The sequence below is a fragment of the Copadichromis virginalis genome, linkage group LG8 (assembly GCF_057382275.1).
Source record: "Copadichromis virginalis isolate Kocher_CV1m ecotype Utaka linkage group LG8, C_Virginalis_male_GT1.1, whole genome shotgun sequence".
Classification (NCBI taxonomy): Eukaryota; Metazoa; Chordata; class Actinopteri; order Cichliformes; family Cichlidae; genus Copadichromis; species Copadichromis virginalis.
Window position 1 is genome coordinate 25869125 of NC_140625.1, and position 24673 is coordinate 25893797.

General features: G+C 40.7%; 2 protein-coding genes across 4 annotated transcripts in view; one reads left to right on the forward strand and one right to left on the reverse strand.

Annotated features, from left to right (window-relative positions):
• The window catches only part of LOC146703521 (leucine zipper putative tumor suppressor 2 homolog), a 53372-nt gene extending 40229 nt beyond the window's left edge, over window positions 1–13143 (forward strand). Inside the window, exons 1-6 of one of the 2 annotated variants that reach the window (XM_085466790.1) lie at window positions 3395–3929; window positions 6339–6878; window positions 7086–7682; window positions 7785–7907; window positions 8012–8158; window positions 9182–13143. In XM_085466790.1, the coding sequence (XP_085322916.1) occupies window positions 6366–6878; window positions 7086–7682; window positions 7785–7907; window positions 8012–8158; window positions 9182–9889 (2088 nt within the window). In that variant the 5' untranslated portion in view covers window positions 3395–3929; window positions 6339–6365 and the 3' untranslated portion in view covers window positions 9890–13143. Of the gene's footprint in view, window positions 1–3394; window positions 3930–6338; window positions 6879–7085; window positions 7683–7784; window positions 7908–8011; window positions 8159–9181 lie in introns of those variants that run through there. The other variant, XM_085466789.1, reaches the window with a different exon arrangement.
• Window positions 12895–23351, reverse strand: LOC146703522 (PDZ domain-containing protein 7-like). Of its 2 annotated transcripts, none has more exons than XM_085466788.1 (18): window positions 23152–23351; window positions 22505–22600; window positions 22167–22380; window positions 21501–21638; window positions 21207–21381; window positions 20917–21093; window positions 20351–20498; window positions 19148–19208; window positions 18879–19053; window positions 18561–18784; window positions 18312–18476; window positions 17493–17608; window positions 16503–16594; window positions 16241–16332; window positions 15927–15998; window positions 14946–15560; window positions 14266–14366; window positions 12895–13935 (listed from the first exon to the last, which is right to left on the reverse strand). In XM_085466788.1, the coding sequence occupies exons 3-18, from the start codon at window positions 22327–22329 to the stop codon at window positions 13792–13794; spliced, it is 2658 nt and encodes an 885-aa protein (XP_085322914.1). In that variant the 5' UTR covers window positions 22330–22380; window positions 22505–22600; window positions 23152–23351; the 3' UTR covers window positions 12895–13791. The 2 variants fall into 2 exon arrangements, with proteins under 2 accessions (XP_085322914.1, XP_085322913.1); XM_085466787.1 differs by having other exon boundaries at window positions 22505–22606.
• Between the last annotated feature and the right edge of the window lie 1322 nt (window positions 23352–24673).

The following is a 24673-nucleotide window of genomic DNA, read 5'->3' on the forward strand; positions in this document are numbered from 1 at the left end:
AGTAATATAAAGGTATTTGGCACATTTAATCTACAAGGAAAATGGCAAATTCTGCCCATCCACAGAATATTTGTAAACCATAATATATTAAGTATATTATGTCCATCAGCCCCTCTTTATAGTTGTCACAAACCCTTCCACTACCATTAGCTGTTATTGTCCATTTATCTTCAATTAGGGAAGTGGGAGCATGTGGAAGATTGTAAAAGCTATAGCAGGACTGGAGGCTTTAAGATGCTAAGAAGGGGTCCTGGTCTTCCTGTCAGCCCTATGACCCCCCTCCTCCCCTTTTCTTTTCTCTTCCCCCTTCTAATGTTTGAGGCCCCCAGTCACTGTGACAACAAAAGGGAAACTAGGACTGCATGAACATGACGGGGGCTTTAAAAACACTTTGAGACCCCATGTGCTTCGCCTAGAAGAGTGCCTGCATAGTTTTAGTTATCTTGAGGGATTAGAGCTCATTCTGGGGAGACTGAGGGCAACAAATGGACTCAGTGATCAGGAATAAAGACCTGTGGAAACCAAACGTAAGGAGGAGACTGAACTAGAATGTCTTGCCTAGTTGTTGCATAAATATTCAAACTTTTTATTGCAAAAGAAGTATTAAAAAAGCTTTAGGTTTAGTATATAAACAGTTTGCAGTTGGGAGATCTCAAGTATGAGCACATCGTCATCAATCTGTGGCAGTTTATGTAAAAGTACCCAAGAATGTTAAAGTAAAGCTTTCCCTTGGGTATAGGTTGGACAAACAATAGATGTTGCGCAAAAAACTGGCATTATTTCTCATGACCATCAGGGGGCGACTCCTTCAGCTGCAGAAATTTGTTAGACTGTAGAAATCTGAGGAAGAATATCAAGTTTCTCGATTAATCTGTGATTTTTAGGGTTTCAATCAGTAATTTAATGTCTCATTTAATACAACATGATGTTCACTTTTAAAAAATTATGATGCCATCTACAGAAACATAAACAAATAAAGTAGGGTATGGTTTAGAGTGCTGCTACCTTGTGATCAGAGCATGATAAAGGTAAATGTTAAAGCAGCACTAGAGAGAAGTGTTTCTCTGCCCTGAAAGATTAATGTATTAAATGCACATTCTTCATGACTATCTTATACAAAAAGATTTATTGAACCACAAAACACTGGCAGCCTTTTTAAGTTAACGATTTTTCTCATACAACTTATTTATTATGAAAATACTAGGTATAAGATGAACAAAGATTGCTATGAATTGTGAGTCATGTAAAGCAACGAGTCAATATGGAGCTTCAAATAATCATATGTCCCCTTTTAAAGTTTTCACAGCAAAAAAGATTTTAAATTTGTGATGCAGCCGGGTGAGTTCACTAACTGGTGCTTTTTAAATCAGCCTGGAGGAATTTTCTCATTGAAATAAGCTGTAGAGTTTGCTGGAGATAATCTTCTGGGGTTTCTTTAATCTCAGTATTAAGAAAGGCAATTTTAGGTTTGAGGCTTTCTTTTTCTAATAGCAGTTACTCAGTCATTCTCATTCCATGCTATTCACATGGGATTATTTGTAATAAATATTGTCATGGATGAATTCGTTTTATCAGTGTATAGAGAAATCACATGAGATTAATCCTCCTGGCTGTGCCTCTGGGGACCGTTAAGTCTGATCCGCAACACCACATGTTGCTCCGGCTGCTATTCATTTACTTTTCCTTCATGCTGACACTGATTGAATTTTTTTTTTGTTTAATGGAGTTTCAATTTGAAAGTCCATTAACTGACTAACCAAAGATGATCAATGGACAGATCCCAGTTGCCCATAAGCTAATGGATTTTTGACTTTCTAATAGCAGCAGAGTGATGTAATGTAATCAATACTTTTCTTGTTAAAGCTGTACCACCTCTAAAAGTTTGCTATGTGAGAGTACCAAGACACACTAAACATATTAACAGACATTGGACTAAAATGCTCTCTCATTTCTTTGCATTTTCACTGTCTACTGAACATACTAACATACAATAGCACCAGGCTTGTCCTAGTCACTTCATAATGAGCCTAAGAAGGGATCAGCCAGGTTTCCACGGTGCTGATTAACATGTGGTAATCACAGTTGAATCACAGCAAAAGCCTTAAGAAACCTGTGAACTTGGTAGGTTGGAAAATGACTTGGCACAGCTGTTTGGCTAGAAACTCTGCAAGCCTACTTCACAATAAGTGTCAACGTTAAAGGTCAAAAGGTTGGTCGAGAGGGTTATAGTTAGTTTATGCAGCCATCCAATTATCCAAAAGGGGTCGGATACAGCAGCTTATCCCAGCTGCTATGGGCTAGTGCTTCACCCATGACGGGTCACCAGTCTTATCACGGGGCTATCACAGAGAGACAGACAACTGTTCACACTCAGCCAATTTACAATCATCAGATAACTTAACATGCATGTCTGTGGACTGTGGGAGAACCAACACAGGCAGAGAGAGAACATGCTAACGCCACACAGAAACCCTTCTTGCTGTGAAGTGACGGTGCTAACCACTACTGTACTACTGTGCATTCTGTTTTAAGTTTTTATTTTATTTTATTATAATTTTCTTTAGCTTTTTTAATATTTATTGCTATTTTTCGCCCAGACCAAGTACAAAAACACTGACCCTCTGATGGGGGTAACCCTAACCCTATATTGTTAACCTGGAAGAACAATTTAATAAGAACAAAAATGGTTACGATCTTAGAGAGTTCATCTTATAAGAAAAAAAAATACAAAATGCCTTGTAATAGATTTAGAACTAGCTGATTTCCATGATCACCGCCTGGGCGGGTAATAATAATTAATCAGCTATAAAATATCAAAATATTTGAGATACAAGTAGATCAATTTGATCAAATTATAAAAAAGCAAAACACTTATTTTTTTTTTTTTTGTTTTAAAACATGGCAGGTGTCATGATGTGTGGTATGGAGAGGAGCCAGATGCAGGGCTCCTCCTTTATTTGACTTCTCTGGAAACCATCAGGAAGAGCAGAAGTTAAACTAGGAAAACATGACACGCACAAGGGAGCACATCAAGGAACAAAAACAGCACAGAGCTAGACAGATATATGCTACAGACTCACAGGTGGGTTTTTTTTATTTTTTAAACTGGGGTTTTCTACTTTTATTTTGAAATATATATATTTCTCACGAAAATGCAAAAAACTGATGTGGAAACATTGGCTATTAATAAGCTCCCAAACAATAACACAGAACCATGTTTGTGATGTCAGAAACGGAGATAAAAGTATCCTCCTTTTCCACGTAGCTACATGCAATTCAACTTCTGAACATCTCCCTATTTGGTGTTAGCTTTAAAAAAAAGAAGAAAAAAGTTTTGAGTGACTTAAAACACCGTTTACATTTGGTCGAAAGGCCTGAGGCCTTACTAGGGATTAGAAAACAGGTGGGAAAAGAGACATGGGTGCATGTAAACAACACAGGTGGAGACAGACAGGGAGGGAGGAAACACACACACACACACTAAACCACACACAGAAACAAAGGACACTGTGAAGGTTAGAATATAAAATCATAACAAGAGTCACAGCAATATCACAGAAAACCCCATAATGGTAAATCATTACAACACCCTTGGACCGCAACGGCTGATTACCAAAAACGTGTGAGTGACGTAGTGAAAACTGAATTCCTGTCATACTTTAAATGACTTCTCTGAAACTTAAGGCGACGACACACCCACAGGTTGGATATCCTGACAGTCTGACTCACTGTGATGATGTTTTTAGTCTACAAGAGGCTCCGTTGTTGGTTTTTGTACACCATGATCTCATCATCAGGCGTCCTGTTGTCCATTGTTCTTCACGCTCGACTGCTGGGCAGCGCCGGGAATAAACTGTTGATATCATAGTCTGTTGTGCCTGCTGTTATAATGTCAACATTTACCACCAGACGTTTGAAGGAGTGAAAAAGTAAGTCTGTCACGCTTTTTAAAAATTGTTCTCTGTGTATTATTGCCTTTACTTAGTAGCTTTAAACACCCACTGCAGAAGTACCACGCCAAGTTCAACCTGTCTCCTCTTCTCAGTGTTTTACCTTTTGTGGTATTATCCACAGTTATGAACTTTTCAGTTGTTCCTAAGGCTGATAAGATGTGTGGAGACAGTAGCCTTTGTTGCTGTCAGGGAAAAATGCCAGCATGTTACAAGGCATTTTACATCTCAAATGAAGAGAGACCCCTTCCTTGTGCTGCCCCATGCCTCAAGCCCTGTTTGTGCTGCTTGGATGGATATAATGAATGGCCTGTCCCTGGCTGTCTGTGTGTGGCCCACCATGGTCTTGTGGGATATTTGTATCCTTCAGTCTACTGTATATCATCTCTGTGTTGTCTGTGTCATAGGCACTGTGAGAAAAATTCCTTGAAAGAAACCCTGTGGGGAGATTTGAATGCTGCAATCACTTCTTGTTAGGTCTTAAAGAAAAACATGCCAGTTCAGCTCATTTCTTTAGTTGCTGAATAAGATCAGTAAATATTATAGCAACAGGTTTTGACACAGCTATTTGAAAACACTATTAACGAAGCCTTTGATAGAAAAATGCTATGATTATCATGTTTTGCTAGTTTGCACTCAGACAGTGACTGATTTTTGTCTTTAAGTACTTAAGATTCGACTTGATTTTATAAGGCTTAATATAAGACCTTGCCCTTACTATGACAGTTATCACTGAAGAGTCAGTCAGTGCTTCACACCAAATAAGAGGAAATGACTTTAGAGGGGAACATGCAGTTGCAGTTTTCATCTACTTGCTCAGCCTCCTGATCCTGAGACCCTCTTTGAGCAAGGGCCTACAAGGTTTTTGAGAAACTTCTTAAAGGATATGCTGAAACTTTAACCATAACATGTGAACACTTGTGTCGTTTCTCCATTTCACAGCCTTGAGCTTCAGTTGAGAGTGTGAAAAAAATCACTATATTAAAAATTGTTTTGATATAGAAGGAATTATGGTAAGAAAGTAAGTGCGCTCCAGCTTGCTTTAACCAACCACCTATATTACATGGTGGAAACTTACCCCCCAGAAAAGTACTCTTTGAAGTTTTCTTCAGTGAATGATCAAATATACATGTCTCTATTCATCTACGTCATAGACATGAAACTGGTGCAGATATGCTGTTGGTTACATAAAAATCTCACTGAACAAAAGTCTGATTTTAGCTTCAGATTGTGACACTTGGAGTCGGTGTAAAATTGATTTGGCTGCAGATTTTAAAAGGTTAAATGTGATTATCAGCTGTGAAAATTTCAAGTGGATAATTCCTGTTTTTATTAAGTAATGAGGGCAAAAATAATGTGAATTAAGAAGTGCAAAATTTAGATCCACTCCTATGTAGTTGAGTGATTGTAAATCATTAAATATTCATAGTATAAAGGTTAAATTATGCATGGCAAAAAATTAAAGCATGAAGCATCTGATGGAAATGTTTTAAGATTTAACAGATTTTTCTATAAGGAATCACCTATGAAGGGCTTTCAGAGGACTTGAGACTTACTCTTAAGCCAAAACAATGTTTTCATGGTGCAGCAAATGGATAACTGGAGCTCCACAGGATGACAGTTGTTAATTTTGATTCATTTACATATTTTATTAACCTATTTGGCATTGGTTTGTTTTTGCCCTAGCACTCATCGTTGTTTTAGTGTGGGGGGGAAAAATATTTTCTCCAGTTTTGTACTTCAGTCTTGTTCCGTTTGGACGAACTTTGGAGTGAGATGTCAACAGATAAAGTGGCCTAGCATTGCCAGTCATGTGGACTCTGTATAGATCTGTTATGAAGTGTGAGATGAATTTGAAGGTTGATGTCCTGGTAAATCTACTGTCACCTTGAAAGACAGATTGTGGATACAAGCAACTGAAATGTCCTTCCTCTGACGGGTGACTGAGGAGTTTGGTCATTTGGGAGCGGTACAGAGTAGATGATACTGTGCATTGAAAGGAGCCAGTTTGAGTGGTTTGGCCTCCTGGACACCTCATAGTGAGCTTTTCTTGGGCGGGTCTCACTGGGAGGTGACTGAGTGGATAGATTACACCTCTTGGCTACTTGGAAGAGATGGAGGAGTTGGCGAGGGAGAGCGAGGTCTTTGACTTGCGCTCATTTCTAGCTCCTATTAGAATGATTTTATCCTGAGAACAGAGTAACGATTCTTCTCTATTTGAAATCATACAGGGATTTCTTGAACATAAAGTATGCTGATGTAGTTATTTTGAAGTTTGGGACAGATTTATTATGACTGTCCCTCTTTGAAACCGTCCCCATGACAGGGGAAAAAAGGAACGCTATCAGTCTGTCACTATTTAACACATTCACATTTGTTCTTTTTCAGCACGAGTGACCTCTCTGAGCTGCCACCATGGCCCTGGTTCAGCCTCTACCTGTATCTGCTGAGCCCCACACCCCAAGCCTGAGTGGAGGAGCTCGCAGACGACACCCTTCTGCCCCTTCCCCCCCCATCAACGCGCCACTGGCCACTCTGGATCCTATGGGTTCTGTCGGTAGCCTCATCACCACCCACCCTGGTCCCTACCAGGACCATCGCCCAATTGTTGAGCTGGGAGCCAGAGTTCGACGGCCCACACCAGGAGTTTCCCGCGTGGACTCCGAGTCGCCCCAACAGGATCTGTTACTGCAAAGCATTCCCCCAGTCAAGAAACAGAACTCCACGACGTCCAGCAGAGGGCTGGAGAAGGAGACTGGGAACGGGAACTACACATATCTGAATGAGGACTACATAGGTGACTGGAATGACAGTCATGTGACACCTGGCAGCCCAGGAAGTGAAGTAGACGAGATTAAAGAAGGATTAAATGGAAATATTGGAGGACCTCCTCCTAAACTGATCCCAGTGTCAGGAAAACTTGAGAAGGTGAGTGTGTGAGGCTCCACAGTGCATACCATATATGTGGTCCATATCATTCAGTTTTGTCCGCCCTATAAAGACTCCATTTCCCAGAAGCAGGGCCTGTGTCACATAAAACATATTTTAACTACTTATTCACAGCTTTGTTTAGGCTTAATTTTGCTTTGTAAAGCTTTAGATTATATCAAATTCACTCTTTTTACTTTTTACTAGAATATGGAGAAAACAGTGCTGCGGCCCACTGCCTTCAAACCCGTCATTCCCAAGAGCCGCTCCTCGATGCAGTATCTCTCGCCTCGCCATTGTGCCAATGCGCCAGAAAGCCAAAACAACCTGAACCTGCTCAGCCCCACCCACAGAGATGTGTCGCCCTCCTGCTCTGAGAAGCGTAGCTCCTATAGTGGTGGGCGTAACGCCGCTGGTGGTAACAGCCAGTCTTGCTCATTATCAGACTCTGGACGCAATTCCCTCTCTAGCCTGCCGCCTTACAGTGCTGCCAGCTACAACCTGCCGTCGGGGGAGGCTTCCGCTGGCCACCTAGAGCCCATGAAGAGCGCCCCGCCAGTGACTGTACATGGACACTCCAACTCAGACAGCGGGCGATCCTCCTCCAGTAAGAGCACAGGCTCTGGGTCGATAAGTGGGCGGGGGCAGCCTCTGTCTGACAGCGGGTCTGGTGGGCGTTCTCCTGGCCCTGTGGAAGGCTATGAGGGGGTGGTAAGGGATCTAGAGGACAAACTGAGGGAGAGAGAGCTGGAGCTGCAGCAACTCAGAGACAATCTGGATGAGAATGAAGCTGCAATATGTCAGGTGAGACCTCCAAACAAAATATCCAAGCAGGACATTTGCTTTATCTAAACTTACACAGATCTGAACTTTGACCTCTCTGCCACTGGTTGTTCTGCTTTACAGGTTTATGAGGAGAAGCAGAAGCGCTTTGAGCTGGAACTGGAGGAGCTGAGGCAGGGCTGTGCCACCAGGATGCAGGTTGCCTCTCAGAAAGCCCAGCGTGCACAGCAGGTGCTTCAGCTGCAGGTTAGAACCTCAGACAAGAATATTCAGTGCTGGCTTTTGAAAACAAAGCATTGTTTTAAGTGTATCGCTCTCTCTCTCTCTCTTTTTTCTTTTTATGGCTGCAGGTTTTCCAGCTCCAGCAGGAGAAGAAGAAACTTCAGGAGGACTTTGCTCAGCTTCTGAAGGAGAGGGAGCAGCTTGAGGAGCGCTGCACCTCGTATGAGCATGAGAAGATCCAGCTGGGCCCTCGACTCGAGGAGACCAAGTGGGAGGTGAGCGGATGTTCTTTAAACTCTTATATAATGTAGTAATAAGTACATGAAATACATTTGAGTTTTAAAGTGTATTATTGTGCCCTTTTAGTGATTTTTTTTTTTTTTTTTTTGTGCCACGTCTCATTCTTCATTAAACTCATCACTGCTATAAGAGCTGTGCAAATCAAATCACTAATTTAATGTCTTGCTGTAATCGTGAATGAAATGAAATTAATGTCATCCAATGAATTTTAGTGATAACAAAAAAATACTTTAAAAAAAAAGGCTTCTTTTAAAGAAAAATATCCAATATTTTATAAGAAAAAGTTCAGTCAGTTCAAAACGTAAAAGTAACTATTTCATGGTTTATATTAATTATTCTGACTGATTTTGTGTAAAATACAAATCCTTTCTAAAGTTCAAAGCAGTCTCCACACCTTCTTAACGATTCTGCAACATTTTAGTGTATTATTATTCTAAAAAGCGCTATATACTTAATATTTGTACTTAATTTTGGATCTAAAATAATTACCTGCACACACAACTGTTTGGTTGTATTTTATGACATTTTCTTCAAGAGAGAGTTTCTGAAATGAACCATTTTCACTCTTTTCTGACATTTAATTACTGATCAAATCGATTGTCTGCATAAATAAATGTCAGTTTGATTGATAATGGGAATCATTGCACTTATTTGTTTAAGTAAGATTGTTTAAGAGCTTGGGTATTGTATTAAAAATTTCCATCTGGAAAACCAACTAGTGACAAGCTGCAAACCTTTAAAGTCAAACTTTTTACCTCTATGGATGAGGTCTACCTCATTAAATCTGTAAATAAGACAGTAAATAAAAACCACCAAACAGCAGGTCAGTGACACAAATGTTATTTAGCCTTCTCTAAAATCTTTCATCTATAAAGCACAACAACTCCTTTATCCATTTTAGTAGTAGTAGTAGTACCATCTAACCTTCAAAACCAACAGAGCTCTTTGTCGACACTTCATTGACTGAATTTCCCTCCTAAATGCTTCTCTCCACTCAGGTCTGTCAGAAGTCTGGGGAAATCTCGTTGCTGAAGCAGCAGTTGAAGGAAGTGCAGAGTGAGTTAGCTCAGCGTGTGGGGGAGATCGTCTCACTGCGGGGTCAACTCAGGGAGACTCGTGGCGAGCTGACCAACACCCAGGTGCTGCTCCAGGAGGCCCACGGCACCATCCGAACTCGAACACTGGAGCTGGAGGTGTGTGAAAATGAGCTTCAGCGTCGCAAGAGCGAAGCAGAGCTACTCAGAGAAAAGGTAGGACGCCTGGAGGGGGAAATGGCTCATCTCCGAGATGCTCTGGTCAATCAAGGCCCGGGAAACAGACAGTGTCAGGTGTTTCAGGAAGCCGAGGAGCAGCTGCTCGCCTACGAGAGCGACGAAGCGAAGGCTCAGCGGCAGAGCAACACCGAGGCGCTGCAGAGCATGAAGGTGCAGATGGACAGGATGAGATCCGAGTTAGCTTTTGAGCGTCAAAAAGCTGAGCAGCAACTGGGAAGCTTTGAGGAGGAGCGCAAGATATGGCAGGAGGAAAAGGACAAAGTAATTCGCTACCAGAAGCAGCTGCAGCAGAACTATGTGCAGATGTATCGCAGGAACCGAGAGCTGGAGCAGCTCCTGCAGGAGCTCAGTTTGGAACTGGAAAGCAGAGATGATGATGAGGGCAGCGGCAATGAGATCAACTTTGATGAAATTGCCGCAACAGAAATTTGACCCTCGTATCTGTCCTTTGATTGTGTTTCTTTTTTTTCTTTTTTTTTAAATTTTGCACTACTGTAAGCTAATTGTCTTTCCTCCTTCATGTTCAGACAAGCATAAAAGTACTTAAAATGTAAAAAAAAAGTGGTGTTTCACACCTGCACCGCTTGATTTCTGCTTCATTGGTCTGGTCTACAAGTCTCACTTTAAAGCCACTGACCTTTAATTAGTTGTTAGCCCTCCACCTCAATCCTTTGCCCTTCTATTAATGTCTGTTAGTATTAACACCGACCAGATATAAGCATACGAGCCCTGGTCCTCTCACGCTTTTCAAAGTTCGTGGGAGATTTTGTTTGTGGGTGACTCACTTCTCTCATTCTCTCAACCTTTCGCTATCCTCCCCCTGTGTTGGTTATGACTCCACCTTCCCTGCTGGCTTTAGCACTCCCACTCTGTGTTAGTAGTCAGCTCTCATTAGTGCAGTTCATTTAGACGGAGCCCACGCTGTCGTCAGTGATTGTGGGATACCACACAATCAGGATGTCATGATAAGAGTGAGTGAATCAGAGCCTGGTGCTAATCGCTGACAGGTCTATCTTGTTGTTTTCCTCAGAACTAGTCCAGCTTTTATGCTAACTGTTCATGACCAACAAGTAAACTGTTGATCGTTCTCTACTTATTTTCACTGTAGCAACAAAAAACAAAACCCTAGTTTTTTTGTTGCCCAAATATGTTGTTTCTGGACATGTAATGATCTTGGAAAACAAACTTAAGGCTTCTTAAAAATGCACTCTGATAGTTTGGAAATACAAAGTGGACTATTAGTCTTTATTTATTTTATTTTATTTTTTCACATTTATACTATTACAAGGTGGATGCTCATATTAAAAATGGCCAATTAAAAAAAATCTAAAAAAAAAATTAGGTCAGCATTTGAGCAAGTAATCCCTGTGAGCCAAAAGCTCTGGCTTTTTAAAGTGCATGTCCTTAATATAGTCATATCTGGCACACATCAGCCCCAGCCACCTACTGTTCACACCTTCTGTTAGCGGTGGGCAGCCAATCAAAAGATCGCTTAGAGCTGCCTTAAGGCCCAGTATGAGATATTTGACAAGTATAACCCCAGGATTAACACTCGGTACAGCTGGAGCTGATTGCATCCACTTAAGACAATGCTTGTAGTTTCACCATGCTGCGTTCTGGTGTGATTTGAAGGTTCGCAAGGAATGGCAAAAAATTGTCAGAATTGACAGAGACATTCAACCAGTGTACTCCCCAGAGCTCGTAATGTGCACAATAGGTTCCCCTTATCCCTAAATTAATGGAGAGGGTGGAAGCCGTGTCATCAACATCTGTCTAGTCTTAATTCACAGTATTTAACAATGCCTGGAACAAATATTACTTTAACACCACTACACATATCAGCTTTAAGCTCGCACAGACAAAAACATCTGTGCCACAGTTATCTCAAGATTGGATTAAATAACTCTCCCGGAGAGTAGCAGCAGAACATGAGGATAAAATCTTCCAAAACCTTAACAGGACAGTAACTTCATGATATCATTGCTTTAAAGATGATATTTACCAAAAAACATTAATGTCCCAAATCACTTCCTGTTTACTGTTCGATTTATAGTTTTTCTGCACCATACAGTGGCTTTAATTTCCAGATACGGAACAAAAACGATCTCCATGTCATGTTTACCTCTTTCTGTTACCAGTGCTGTAGTACAGTCAGTCACATCTTATTCAAATCTACGCTAAAAAGTGTGCTCACTCTTAGTAAAATGCTGAGCATGTGTTTTACGGGTGAGAAATAGCCCAGGACTCTGAAACTGAAGCAGCAAAATGGAGATTAGCCATGATTTATTTACTTATGTACACCTGTGCATAATCATCTTGCTGTTTTTGCAAAAGCTAGACTGTCTTCATTTTGTTAGTGTTTGGTGGAAACACCGTTAACTTCTCCCTTAAGTTTAGGATCAAACTATTTTGGCTTTAAAGAAATATGACATCAGGACAATATGGATGATAATTTTGTCTGGTAATAAATCAAGCGCACCCCTGTCCTTTACAGCAGTGCAACTTCACTTCTATCCTAAAACCGAAAACAAATTCACCATTCAGTTCAGCTTGAACTAAATGGAGAGAGACAAACAAGAGTCTTTGGTCAACAAGCTCTAACTCCAGAACATGTTTGAAGTGAAAGGATCATCAGTGTTTGCCTGCAAACAGGATCTCTGAGGGTTTCTCATCTGGTCCTCTTTCAGTGATGGTTAACCGGATGTTTGCTGGTTATCTGCTACTGCTCTCCCTCTGGTCCAAAGAGGAGCAGCAGTTTTTGTAAGTTTAACTTAAAATGCACCAACTAGCCTGAAGGTCAAGGAAATCCCATGTGAAAAGCCCCCTTTTTTTTAGGTTTAGCAAATTCACGGTTTTAAATCATCAATAATCATGTTAAATAATCAGGATTGCAAGATTTTGTCCAAAATGATCATGATTGTGGCTTTTGCCTAAATCGAGCAGCCTTATTTTGTGGTTGTGGACCTGCTGCTGAGCATGCAGAAGTAAATAAGGGAGAGGTTGTCAGTGTTGGGAATTAGATGCAGTGTTTTGGATCTCCTCAAACATCCAGATATTAAAGGGAAATCATAATGCCTAATTTCTTATATCACACAGTATATTGTGACTGTTTTTCCCCTTTATCATTGTTTTGTTTTTTAATCATAATTGGAGAAACTACTCTCAAAGAGGTCGTCGTTTTTCTGTGTGGATAAAGTGTTATGAACGTTTCCGTATTACTCATCGCTGAAATGGCGAGCTCTTGTACCAAGTGACGTTTTCGTTTAAAGTCAAACTAATTTTCCACCGACTGCTTGAATCTGTTTATTTACGCCCCTGTACCACAGGAGGAGACGCGTCCTGTTCCTCTCTCACTGCTGAGTGAATCATTATTATCCTCCATTATTATGTAAATAAACCTCACTTGTCCATAACATGATAAAGTTTTCTTCCAGAGATGTGTTCATCTCACAATAAAAGCATAGCCACTGTGAATAGACCAAAGCAATGTCCCACGTTCTATATTTTGCTCCTACAGATATGATGCCTGTATATTACTGTTTGTGTAGATGTTTGTTTTGGTTCCTCAGTATAATTTTATAATCCACAATATTTGTATGAAAACATTAAATGTATATTTTCATGCTGTACATTTCTTGAACAAACCCACTCTGGTTTTAATAATAAAAAAAGAGACAAAAGTTTAACAGCTGTGTCAGTTTGTATTTATTACACCAGGTCTTTCCTCCATGTACAGATGTATTTTCTCCCATTTTTAATTCTTTGTTTACATTTAGTATTTTCTGGTGTAACTTTTCAGAAATCCTTCTTGCTAGCTGCTGTCCACAGGAATATTGTGAATGGTCCGTGTCTGCCCTCTTCAGGTAGAAAATTGAATTTAAAGCCACCTTAACGTGGATTCTTATTAATATTCAGTCCACTGGGGCTTTCAAAGGCACTCAAAAGTTGAAGTTTGCCATCCTGCACAGTTTAAAATTCAGGAGCATAACCTACAGTTCTCCATCTGTTATGCACTAATGGATATTGGTCAAACAAGTTAAAAATGTTCTGGACGGGCACTGGCCCCAGGGTTGTGAAAAAGTGAGAGATTTCATTTGTACACAAACACAACTTTTTGGTTTGTTCATTTTCTCTTAAATATTATCTGCAGCTTTGCTTCAGTTCAGAAAGTTTCTGTGTCCTTGTTCCCAAATTTAACTTGAATGGCAAAAAATGCATACCAGTCCTCAGCAGTGTGTGTGCTGGTAAAAGTTTACCTGTGTCCAAGTTAAATTCCGGCGGCTGCTTATCACTGGATATTTTTTCTAAATCCACAAAAGCATCTCAGAGTCCTTTCAAAGATCTTTGGGGACTTTGACAACAAACTCCATGGGGTCTTTGGCCTTATTGCTGAAGGCTTTTCGGATTATGTCAACGGCATGCTGATGGGTGACCCCTTGCAGTGAAACAGCATCCACAGACACCAACTCAAATCCAGCCTGGGAAACAGAGGGAGATCCAGTCAGACACTGACAGAATAAATGCACTGAACTATATACACTCATTGGCAACTTCATTAGGTACACCTATTCAATTGTTTGCTTGCAAATATCTAATCAGCTAATCACACATGGCAGCAACTCAGTGCAAACCTAGAAATGAATGGGCTTCAGCAGCAGAAACCCACACAACATGCTACTCCTGTTAGGTAAGAACAGGAAACTGAAGCTGCAATTTGCTGCAATCACTAAAATTGGACAATAGAAGATTTCTGCCTGGTCTGATAAGTCTTCTTTCTATAAGATTTCTGCTTGGTACTGTCATGTTACCTTGAGAACTTCACAGGTGGAGGCAGCTCCTCCAGGAAAGATCTTCTCAATCTTCACCACCGGCTGAACCTTTGACTCCATCCCACCAGATATACTGATACCTGCAGCATCACAGCAGCACAAGTCAGAGGCGTACTTGGAGGCATACATAAACAATGTCATATTTAATCTAAATATAGGAAGTAAATACAAAAATGTATGTCATACAGTTAGTATTTTCCAGTGTTTTCCACAGGATCAATCAATTCCATGCATACTGTTGCAACACAATGCGTTCTTGCAGCTCGGCATTATGTTTTGAGAGCCAGGGTATCGAGGGGCAGGCTACCACATGAAAATCAAGCATGTCAGCTTGTTTCCAGCCTCAGATTTTTTTAGAAACACATTTCACTGGATTATTTTTCTGATATGTGATAAACATTTGCAATTGAAATGATTTTTAATTTTCACTTTGATATGTGAGAGCAGACTGCACACATTGTTTTTCCAATTGTTTTTAAATGGCTGAAGGAGAAGGCTGTATACCAAGCATCTCTTGCTCAGAAGCATTACTAAAAATTACTTCCATTATTCTGTAATTAGTCGCATGAAAGTTTATAATGCCTCAGTTTAACTTGGTTTGGGAAACTAGGTACAAAGTTATTCTGAATGTGAGAGTGGCATCAAATAAAGTTACTTACCCAGAGACTGTTTGGTCTTGGAGATGCTGACAGTTCGGAGCTCATACTCCTGTTTGGAGTCGCTGCCATTGATCCTGTCCTCAGAAGAAGCCTGATGACCGTTCACCTGTTCACTCCCCAGTTTCTGATTTGAACCAAACACCTGCGACAATAAAGGCCGACTCCTGCGAGCAGCACTCTGCAGCGTAAACACGGCTTCTTTACTCCTGTCCCCACTTTTCTCCTTTTTGCCTTTAGAGCGACTGTTTCTTAACGGCGGCCGTCCCTGTTCTAAGTTCGTATCTCCCTTATCTGAAGTAGAGTGCAGCGACACCTCATCAAAATGGACGGAGCGAATCGTGCCGATCTCTGTCTGGAGAGGCGGCCTGGAGTCGGTGCTGCGGGCCAGCAGCCAGTTGGGGAGCACTGGACTGGCAGCTGGAGGTCTGAGGTCTCTGGACTCTGTGTTGTATCCATCCACCGGTATGTCCAGCAGAGGTGTGAAGGACCTGGAGGTGTGGAGCCTGTCTTTGGACACACGGGGCCCAGTCAAGCTGAGCTTCTCCAGCTCCTCCAGCAGGTGGCCCTCCTTCTCCACCTCCTCAGCACTGTGGAGCTCAAAGCCTCCCCGGTAATCTAGAAGGAGAACAAATGTTGTTACAGGAACTATTTTCAAGTTCAATACACTTTCACTTCAGGCTGAGGTTTGAAAATGTTTCACAGTTGAATGGAAAGTATGGAAGCCCATTTAACCCCCCCAAAGATCTCAAACCTTTTCAATCAAACATAAATAACAATAAAAGAGGTTAAACAATAGTGCCAATAAACACTGTTTTACTTTTCCAATATAAAAATCACATTCATCAACATAGTTTTACTTCATTGGTCCTTTCATCCCTCCTTGAGTGGATTTATGTCTCACCAATATGCTTAAAGAAAAAAAAAGAATTTCATCCTTAGAAAAGCTAGACCGAGAAAAGGTCTAGCAGTGGAGGTGCTGACCTGGGATGGGAGTGATGAGGCGCCGTTTTGGTGTTCGACCAGAAATGGGAGAGCGAAGAGGAGGAGTCCGGACTACAATGGAAAGATAAGACAAATGCAACTTTACAGAAAGGTGGTAAATGGTGATAAGACAAAGAGTAAAATAATCATATTTTACAGGACAGAGAATTTCTGGGCCTACTGAGGTCCTACTAAACTGTGTTAAGTTAATGCTAATTTTTGGGCTAACTGAAAAGATACGGTTTGTAATATCAGAAAACAACTCTGACTCTGATGGTGCTCGAATATCATGATCAGATAATTCTCATACATACCTGAGCGATACTTGAGGATATCGTAGGCCTCGGCTTCAATGGCAGTCACCATGTTATTGAATACACTCAGATCAGAAGGAGGAAGCAGCATTCTGAGACACGTGGATGAACAAAAAATACGCTGAGTCATTGTTCTTACATCTTTAATTAGTCTTCAGCTCCTCAATGAGCAACATTTGGATTTCAGTTTGAGATGGTTATCCTGAAAAATCCTTCAGCCTCTCTGGAAACATTTCCAACGCCATTGTTTCCCTGTCCTTACCTCACTTCTCTAAGCAGCAGCAGCTTTTCAGGTCGGTCCAGCACAACCAGCAGTTGACGTATCAGATTTTCCACTGAACAATCTGCTACGTACTGAGAGAGTAAATACATTTAGTAAGCATTTAGCAGCTTTTATTACTTCCTTACATTTACAAGTGGACACTGAAACAAACTGTCCAAATGGGCCATTCTCACACCCAGGGCGTCAAAGCTGCTGGCTTGGGAAGGTGTCCTTTAGCATCTTTGCCCTGACACACCAACTTATGACATCAGTGAGACAGTACTTCACAGTTATCCTGTGATTTTACACCATGCATGGTTAATGTTGCAAACTGGCCTGTTTTCATGCCAATGAAAAATCCCTAAACAATAAAATGTTCTTTTCTCCTGCCTGCTAAACCTAAGACTACTGCTACAGCTACGCTAACACATCGCAAGTCTCTAAAACAGGACTGTTACCTCTCATCAATCAAAGCATAAATGCACCTTGGCTTCACTTACTAATCACTGTGTAGAAATGTTCCAATATCACAAACACAAAGTAATTGTACATACAAATTTACCACTGGATTAAAGACACCTGCACACCAGCCTATTTTGTTCTTACCAACATGCGTATGTCAGTGAATCAGAAACACAGTAAATATATGGAAAAATTAACTGAAACTATCATGTCTGAGGAGGACTGTGAAGAAGATCCAGTTTTCCTAAGTGTTTCTGTGGAATGGATGGCAGTAAAACACAGCCTGACTTTCATCATATGTGCACTCATGATCTAAGGTAGTTTGAAATTTAGTTGGAGAAAACAAACAAATTCAGCTAAGAAAATATTAATGAATCCTGGGTTTTGTTTTGTTTTTTGTTAAAACATTGTTACACATTTTTAGCGGCATCTGACAAAAAGGCATTTATTACTCCCTTGGATGAGGACACTACAGAGGTCAACACACAAACACTCAGTATGCCTACAGATTTTAACTCAGCGTCCTACCCTTCTGCACGTCTTCATTACAGCAGCCACTTCCTCCTCAGTCAGCAGCCTGCGGGCCATGTCCTCCACCACTCCAAGCATCTCTGAATTTGGCATCTCACCAGCCCGTCCTCCATCTAAAAACATTGCAGAGTGGAATCAATATTGAGTATGTGTGTCTAAATCAGGCAACCACCAAAGACTTCAATCCGGCCCACTGGATGGTACCGGGAAATGTAAAGAGGGGATTAAACTTAGTACTTCTTAACTGTATTTTCATAAGTTTTATTGCTTTTCTTGCTGATAAAGACCTCCCCCATGACAATTCACCATACACCAAAGTAATTAGCTAATAAATAAACAATTAGATGCCTGAAAAGTTCCTGTTTTTTCCACTGCCCAGTGATTGTTTCAGTTTGTCTGTTTGCTAGCAGGATTACTCAAAAAGAATAAAGTGAGGTGTGTGTGGAAATTATACTAGAGGTGGTGCTTGATCCAACAAAGTGATCTAGGAAAAAACGATTCTTTCTGTGACAAATTGGAACATATTTCACATAATTTCTTCAAAAATAAACTTAAAATAAAATAAGAAAAATTGGAAGATATCTTGATATAAAGGAAACATCACAAACAAAAAATTTGAATCTATGGACTCAAATCACATGCGATATGAAGACATTTTCAGCCTTGACAGGTATCTGCTGTCTATTTGCTTCATGTTATTTCTCGTTTGCTGTTTTAATTGCAGAAGATATTTCAGCATCTTCGCTGGCCGCACATCTCATTTTCAGTTTGATATAATGTGAATGTCACTGTAGCAATGAAAAGCAAGGCAGTTACCTTTCCCAGCCTTGTCTTTGGATGGGGACTTTGAACGCCCCCTTGAAGTGTCTCTCTTCCGTCCACCCTTGAAAAGCAAGTTAACGAAGGTCTTCGAGCGCTGCAGGGTGCTCTTCTCCTCGGGGTCCTTTCCTTTCTGCTTCTTCTCTTTTTTCTGCTTTATCTCTATGGTGGAGTAGTAACAGAAGGTTATTTACTGTACCGTTTAACCATTTCATTTTGATATATTTCACTCTGCTTCACTTTCACCTGACACAGTCACTTGGCTCTGTGACCTGGTGATGGGTCGGCTTGGCCTGCTAAGAGCCAGCAGCACGGCTGTTTTGGGAGACAATTTCTTCCCTTTGCTCTCCTCTCCACGAATCACCGTGTCTTTGAGCAGAGTGGTCCGTCCCAGGCTGCGAGTGGTGTCTGTCCCAGATCTCAGAGGTAGATCTGTCTGAATGGCAGTCTCTGTCTGCTCTGACTCAGACCTGAACATAAGAACTATCAGCATCACATGTGGTGTGGTCTGCAGAAGAACTTTAGCTTGAGTGCTTCTAAAGGGGAAACAAACCAGACACAGACCTCTGGTCCTCGGTGGAGATGCACACGTCCACCATGTCAGAACCAAATGGCAGGCTAGGCGGGAACATGACCTGCGACAGGCCGCTCAGAGAGCTCACCGGAGTCCCAGATGACAGAGAAGAGGCTGAAGAGGATTCTGAGCCCTGGGAGGAAGACTTCTGAGTACCATTGGCCACTAATAAAGAAAGATTAAAAGATTTAAAAGGATAAATTCACTCTGATATAAACAGAACAGAAGAAAACTTTAGAAGAAAAAAAAACATACATACATTTATTAAGCCATCTGTATTCTGCCACCATCTCCTTATAAGCAGGGTACCGTCCTGCTTCCTGTGAAGATAGGGTCACAGATATGCAAATAGATACAGTAGAAACAGTTAAACTTTTATGGGATCACTATATTTGACAAAGTGTAACCGGAGAACCACACGCCCAAAAACCTACATGACGAACACGTTTCCTTTCCAGACTTTCTAGTAATCTTTGATAGTTGGGATGGTTTCTAACTGTAGGATCTGTTTCAGTTACCAAAGTAAAAGATCTCCCAAACAAAAAAGTTGCACAATACACCGGCTCTATGCTTTGATCAGCACCTGATCCCAGCTGCCTGGTGAATAATGCACATGGCCTGGCTATTTTTCACAGTGCGAAACCCAAGCTCCGACAAGTTAAGTGAGTGAGGAATATTATGACTGCATGCCAGCTGTCGGCTCTGCCACACTAACTGCTGCTATATCGACCACGTAGCCATGCGACTGGAGTAGTTTGTGTTTGTGAGAGAATTCAAGATGAAAGTCAGGTAAGAGGTTAGAAAGGTGATACATGTCGGATCATCTGAAAGAGGCTTTAATGAAAGGGCTGGCATGCTTCCCATAAAAAAGACCGACTGCAGAACACAACGAGGCATCTTTAAGTTGTTAAGATTTTATTTAGCAGCAAACATCCAACTGAGACAGCTTTACTTCTACTAACACAATGTCAGGGCTGTGGATACAGCTAGGCATATGGTTTATTGACATCTTTTAATCAAAAGTATATATCTCAAACAGACCATAACATAACTTTATAGCTACTTTAAGCCTGGGCTCAAAGCAATACACTGTGCTGTAGGCACCTCTTTTCAGGTCAGCAACTTTCTGAAGCCTCAGTTTCCCAAATTAAGCCACTATGAAGCAAGATTTTCATCTTATCCTGGTAACTTCAGGGTTCACCCTGGGTTATCAGTGTCAATTTAAGACTTAGAATCACTGGCTTTGGTGTGACAGTTAGTATAATTTTATAATTATATAAAATTAGAACTATATAATTATATTAACTATAATTATGTAGTTAATCTAATTATATATTTTTAGAATTATATTAACTGTTTGTGTACCAGATTAAAAACCGAAACATTTTCTAGAGGCTATGACGTTCTTTGCATTTAACAAGCAATGTATTCTGCAATTTATGTCATACATCACCACCCTCACCTTGATGGTCAGCATAACATGTGTGTGACTCTTCAGGACCTCAACAGCACTGCTGTGGCTGATGTCCTCAAAGCTCACTCCATTGGCAGCCAGAATCTGGTCCCCCATCTTAATTCCGTTTTGCTCAGCCAGACCACCAGGATCCAATCTGGGACAATGAGACAAGCAAGGGCTTAAATGATGAACTGTGTCAGTATTTTGAAGCTCAAATACCAAATGCGTATCAGCTGCTGTTTGGATTTGGAGCTGTTGGTTTAACAAAAAGCAAGACTCTGAAACATTCTGAGTAGTTCTACGTCATTACTTGTACATTTTAGAAGAAAATGATCCTCAGATGAGTCAACAATAAAAACTTATTGTTTATTGCAGCGATATATTAGTGGCAGAGATTTTTTTATTGACTAAATAAACAGAAAGAAAAACATACAAAAAAATTACGCTATGAGAGGAGTGCATGTCAAAAGTTGGGCATTCAGGCATGTTTCAAACTTCCTTCTTCCCTTTTTAATTCCATTTAAATTTTATGAACATGCTTCTTTCTTTCTTTCTCTAGCAGGTGTACGTACTTGGAGACATAGATGCCCAGACCAAACTCCTGTCCCCCACGGATGTTGAAACCCAGGCAGTAGTCATCAGAGGTGGTGTAAAGGTGGACAATCCTTTGCAGGGCGCTGCCTGAGCTGGCCTCAGAAGGCGTCCGTCCACTCTCCTCCACCACCATACGCCTGTGAATCAGGTCCACCCTAAAAAAGTAACAGCACACCTCACTGCTGATCACTACAGGGAAAAAAATCTGACAGATTTTTTAAAAATAATTTTTGGGGAATAAACATGAATAGGAATACTGCTTTATTACCAGGTAGTTTTCTCCTTGGAGTAGCGGATACCAGGGACTTTGCCAACACGTCTCACCACCATCCTTAGCCTGTTGTTGCCCGTCAGCACCTTCACAGCACTGCTCATGGTGATGCTCTCCAGGCTGATGCCATTCACCTCCACCAGTTTGTCACCTACGAGCAGGCCTGCTGCCTCTGAAAACAAGCACACAAATAAAATACTGTGAGTAACAAACACAGCAAATGTTTATTCTGTGCACTCTCACATCTCTGGCTACATCTATTTATTTCCACAGAGACTAAATTAATCTTACCTGCTGCACTGTTGTCCTCTACCTTACTGACAAAGATGCTGAGACCATGTTCTGAGCCTCCACGCACACTGAATCCAAGCTTGCCGTCCACACACTTATCCACTGTGATTGTGTGGAGGTCCTCGCTATCATCACCACCTAAAGTGTTTAAAGTCAAAAGTTGTTGGTGATTGTGGTGAATATTTCAACGGGGTCAAGTATCTACGGAGTTTGTAATTAAAAACATTTTTGGCCAGTTTTCAGAAATAAAATTTTTCATTCCAGGTCTGCTTTTATGTTTAAAAATGCTGCATTATCTCATTAAACATACTCCAATTAGCATAAATTAGCATCTTGCATTACAACATGCAGAAAAATCAAGACCTTTTTCTTTCTCTTAGTATAAAAGAAGACATGTTACAGAAGCACAATAGCCCCAAATATTAAACCTAATCTGCAGTGCCTGTGCATTTGTCCACAGAATTTAATTCTTGTGATTGTAAGCTTGAGTATAAAAGTGTTGTGGATTCATGTTGTGAGACTTATGCTTGGTTTAATGTATTGATAACAGAATGCTAAAACTATTTGTCCGCTCTCTATGACTAATAAATTAGAAGGAATCACTGTTTAGTCATCAGGAGTGTTACAAACTGCACTACACCAGCAGCCAGCTTGACTGCTCCTTACCATCCACAGGAGAGTTGATGAGGATGACCCGACCCATTGGTGAGGAGGATCGGATTCCACGCCGGCGCTGCTCCTTCTTCCGTAAGAGGTTGCGCGTAGCTGTGTGTGACCCTTGGGTCCCTGGGGTCTTCTCTCTGCGGGATGGGTCTGACGACTGAGCCATGGAGGCTGGCGGGGTCTCCTTTCACACACTCTCAGCTCCACGCAGAGGACTCTACAGGAGCACAGAGCAGACGGATTGTCTTGTATTCCCTGCATGGTGATACTGCATTATACTCACATTTAAGAGAACTTCAAATCACTCGAATGTGCAGTGGTGTAAACTGGATTTTACTCACTGAGGTTGGCTGTTTTCCCACATGATAAGTGACTCTTTTGCTTCCTGGAGTCACACTCTGGCCCATTCCTGCCCATGTTGCATTGTTCTCACCTGTCTGAGTCTCAGAACCAAATCAATATTGGATGCATGAATAAAAACTTGCACATCATATGAATACACCATAATGCATTTGGATGTAAAAGAAACAAATAAACAAAAACCTGTCGAACATATGGAGCTACCAAATTCTTTCCAAATCAGCTCAGGAAAGGTTCACTCTTAGCTATTCTTGCTGCAGAAGGTGAGGTAAGAAATAGGATTTAACTGGTTTATTTAAGTCCTGTCTGACCCACTTAAGAGTCACGAAGTCACATGGTGCTGATGCCATGGTTACATGTCACTAAGAGTTACCATCTTGGGGTTCCCCCTGAGCGCCTCACTGAGCTTCAGGACCAAGGACAGCGACGCTAAATAACGTCAAAAGTTACGTCAAACGGCCAAATTTAAGTTTAGCATATAAATATTCAAATGAGAAAACGTGTAATAAACGTGCTCTGCGTCTTAATTTAATCCAGCTTCTATAGTATCTAAAACGTCAGTGCTAAATTTGGATATTTTTTGCAATATGGTGTCTGAGAAAATAAAGACGCGTAAATAAATACCTACCACTCATTTCGTGCTCTGAACACCGCTGACTTCTTCTAACGTTTTCTGCTTAAGTACAACCAGGCACTACGAAGCTTCCACTCTATCCTTTCTATTCACCCCATATTCTTTAAATTAAAACAACCAACTCTGCTGTTTCGTATACCTGAGTCTATGTTTGTGGGAAATGACTCAACGCACCTGGCCTGGACATTTCTGGCGTCAACAAAGCCCCGCCCCCACAATCCGTCCATTGGCTGGATTGCGTTGAATTGAGAGTGCTTTATTGGACGCATAACACGCCAATCAAATGACATTGCATAACAGCCAAACTAGCCATACCTATCAAATAAAGGTAGTAAACTGCAAGTAAATCACACAAGTAATAGTTGGATATATTAATTAAAAGGAAATTCTAATAAACTCAATATACCTAAGCACCATTTATATTTATTCTATATTTATTATATTTATTTTACTGTAACACTGTGGTTTAAGTTGGTTTTCAGGATCAGATCAACAGTAATGCAACCAGAAAAAACGAACTAAGTATGTGTGTCAAAGCTAAATTTATATTTATTATACATGTATAAATTATATATTGCTTGCTTTTAATTGAGGATTTCTCCAGTACTACTCCCTGAGTAAGAATGCAGGCATTTAGAATAGAATAGAATAGAATTCAACTTTATTGTCATTGCACATGCACAGGTACAGGGCAACGAAATGCAGTTTGCATCCATCCAGAAGTGCTTAGTGATATAGATATATTACAATATATATTAGCAATAATATAGATATGTAAGTATATTACAGAAATGGGTCTATTATGTTATAATGTACACGGTATGAAGTATGTTGTGAATATTCTATAACTATAAGTATGTACAGGCTGTAGTGAGTACAAGCTATGTACAGGCTATGAACAGGATATAAATATGAAAAACTATACAGAATATGAAATAAATAACTTTAAAGAAATCTGAGATATACTGTTATACAGAAATGGGAACTATGCAAGTTGTAAACAGTTGTAGGATTAAAGATTATCGAATGTACAGAATGATTATTTACACAGAGCTATACAGTAGTGCAGTTAAGATAAGTGAGGGTGTAGATAGTTTCTACAGAGGCTATATAAAGTGCTAGTGGTTGTGAGTGGTGGTTCAGTCCGTGTTATTATTGTGTGTTTGAGGGTACAGTTGTCCATTGTGGGTGTGTGTATGTTCAGTCCATGTTTTAACGTGGGTCAGATGTCAGGAGGCAGAGTTCAGGAGTCTGACAGCTGTGGGGAAGAAGCTGTTCCGGTACCTGGTGGTCTTAGTCCGGAGGCTCCTGTGGCGCCTCCCAGAGGGCAGGAGGGTGAAGAGTCCATGTGATGGGTGACTGGGGTCTTTGATGATTTTGATTGATTGATTGATTGATTGGTAATTTATTTCAACATGTGAACAATATACAAGTACATTTAGAAAAGAAATAAGAGAGAAAAAAAATACTATACAAATTACATACAAAAAACCTTCTGATTAATTTACATGTTGAA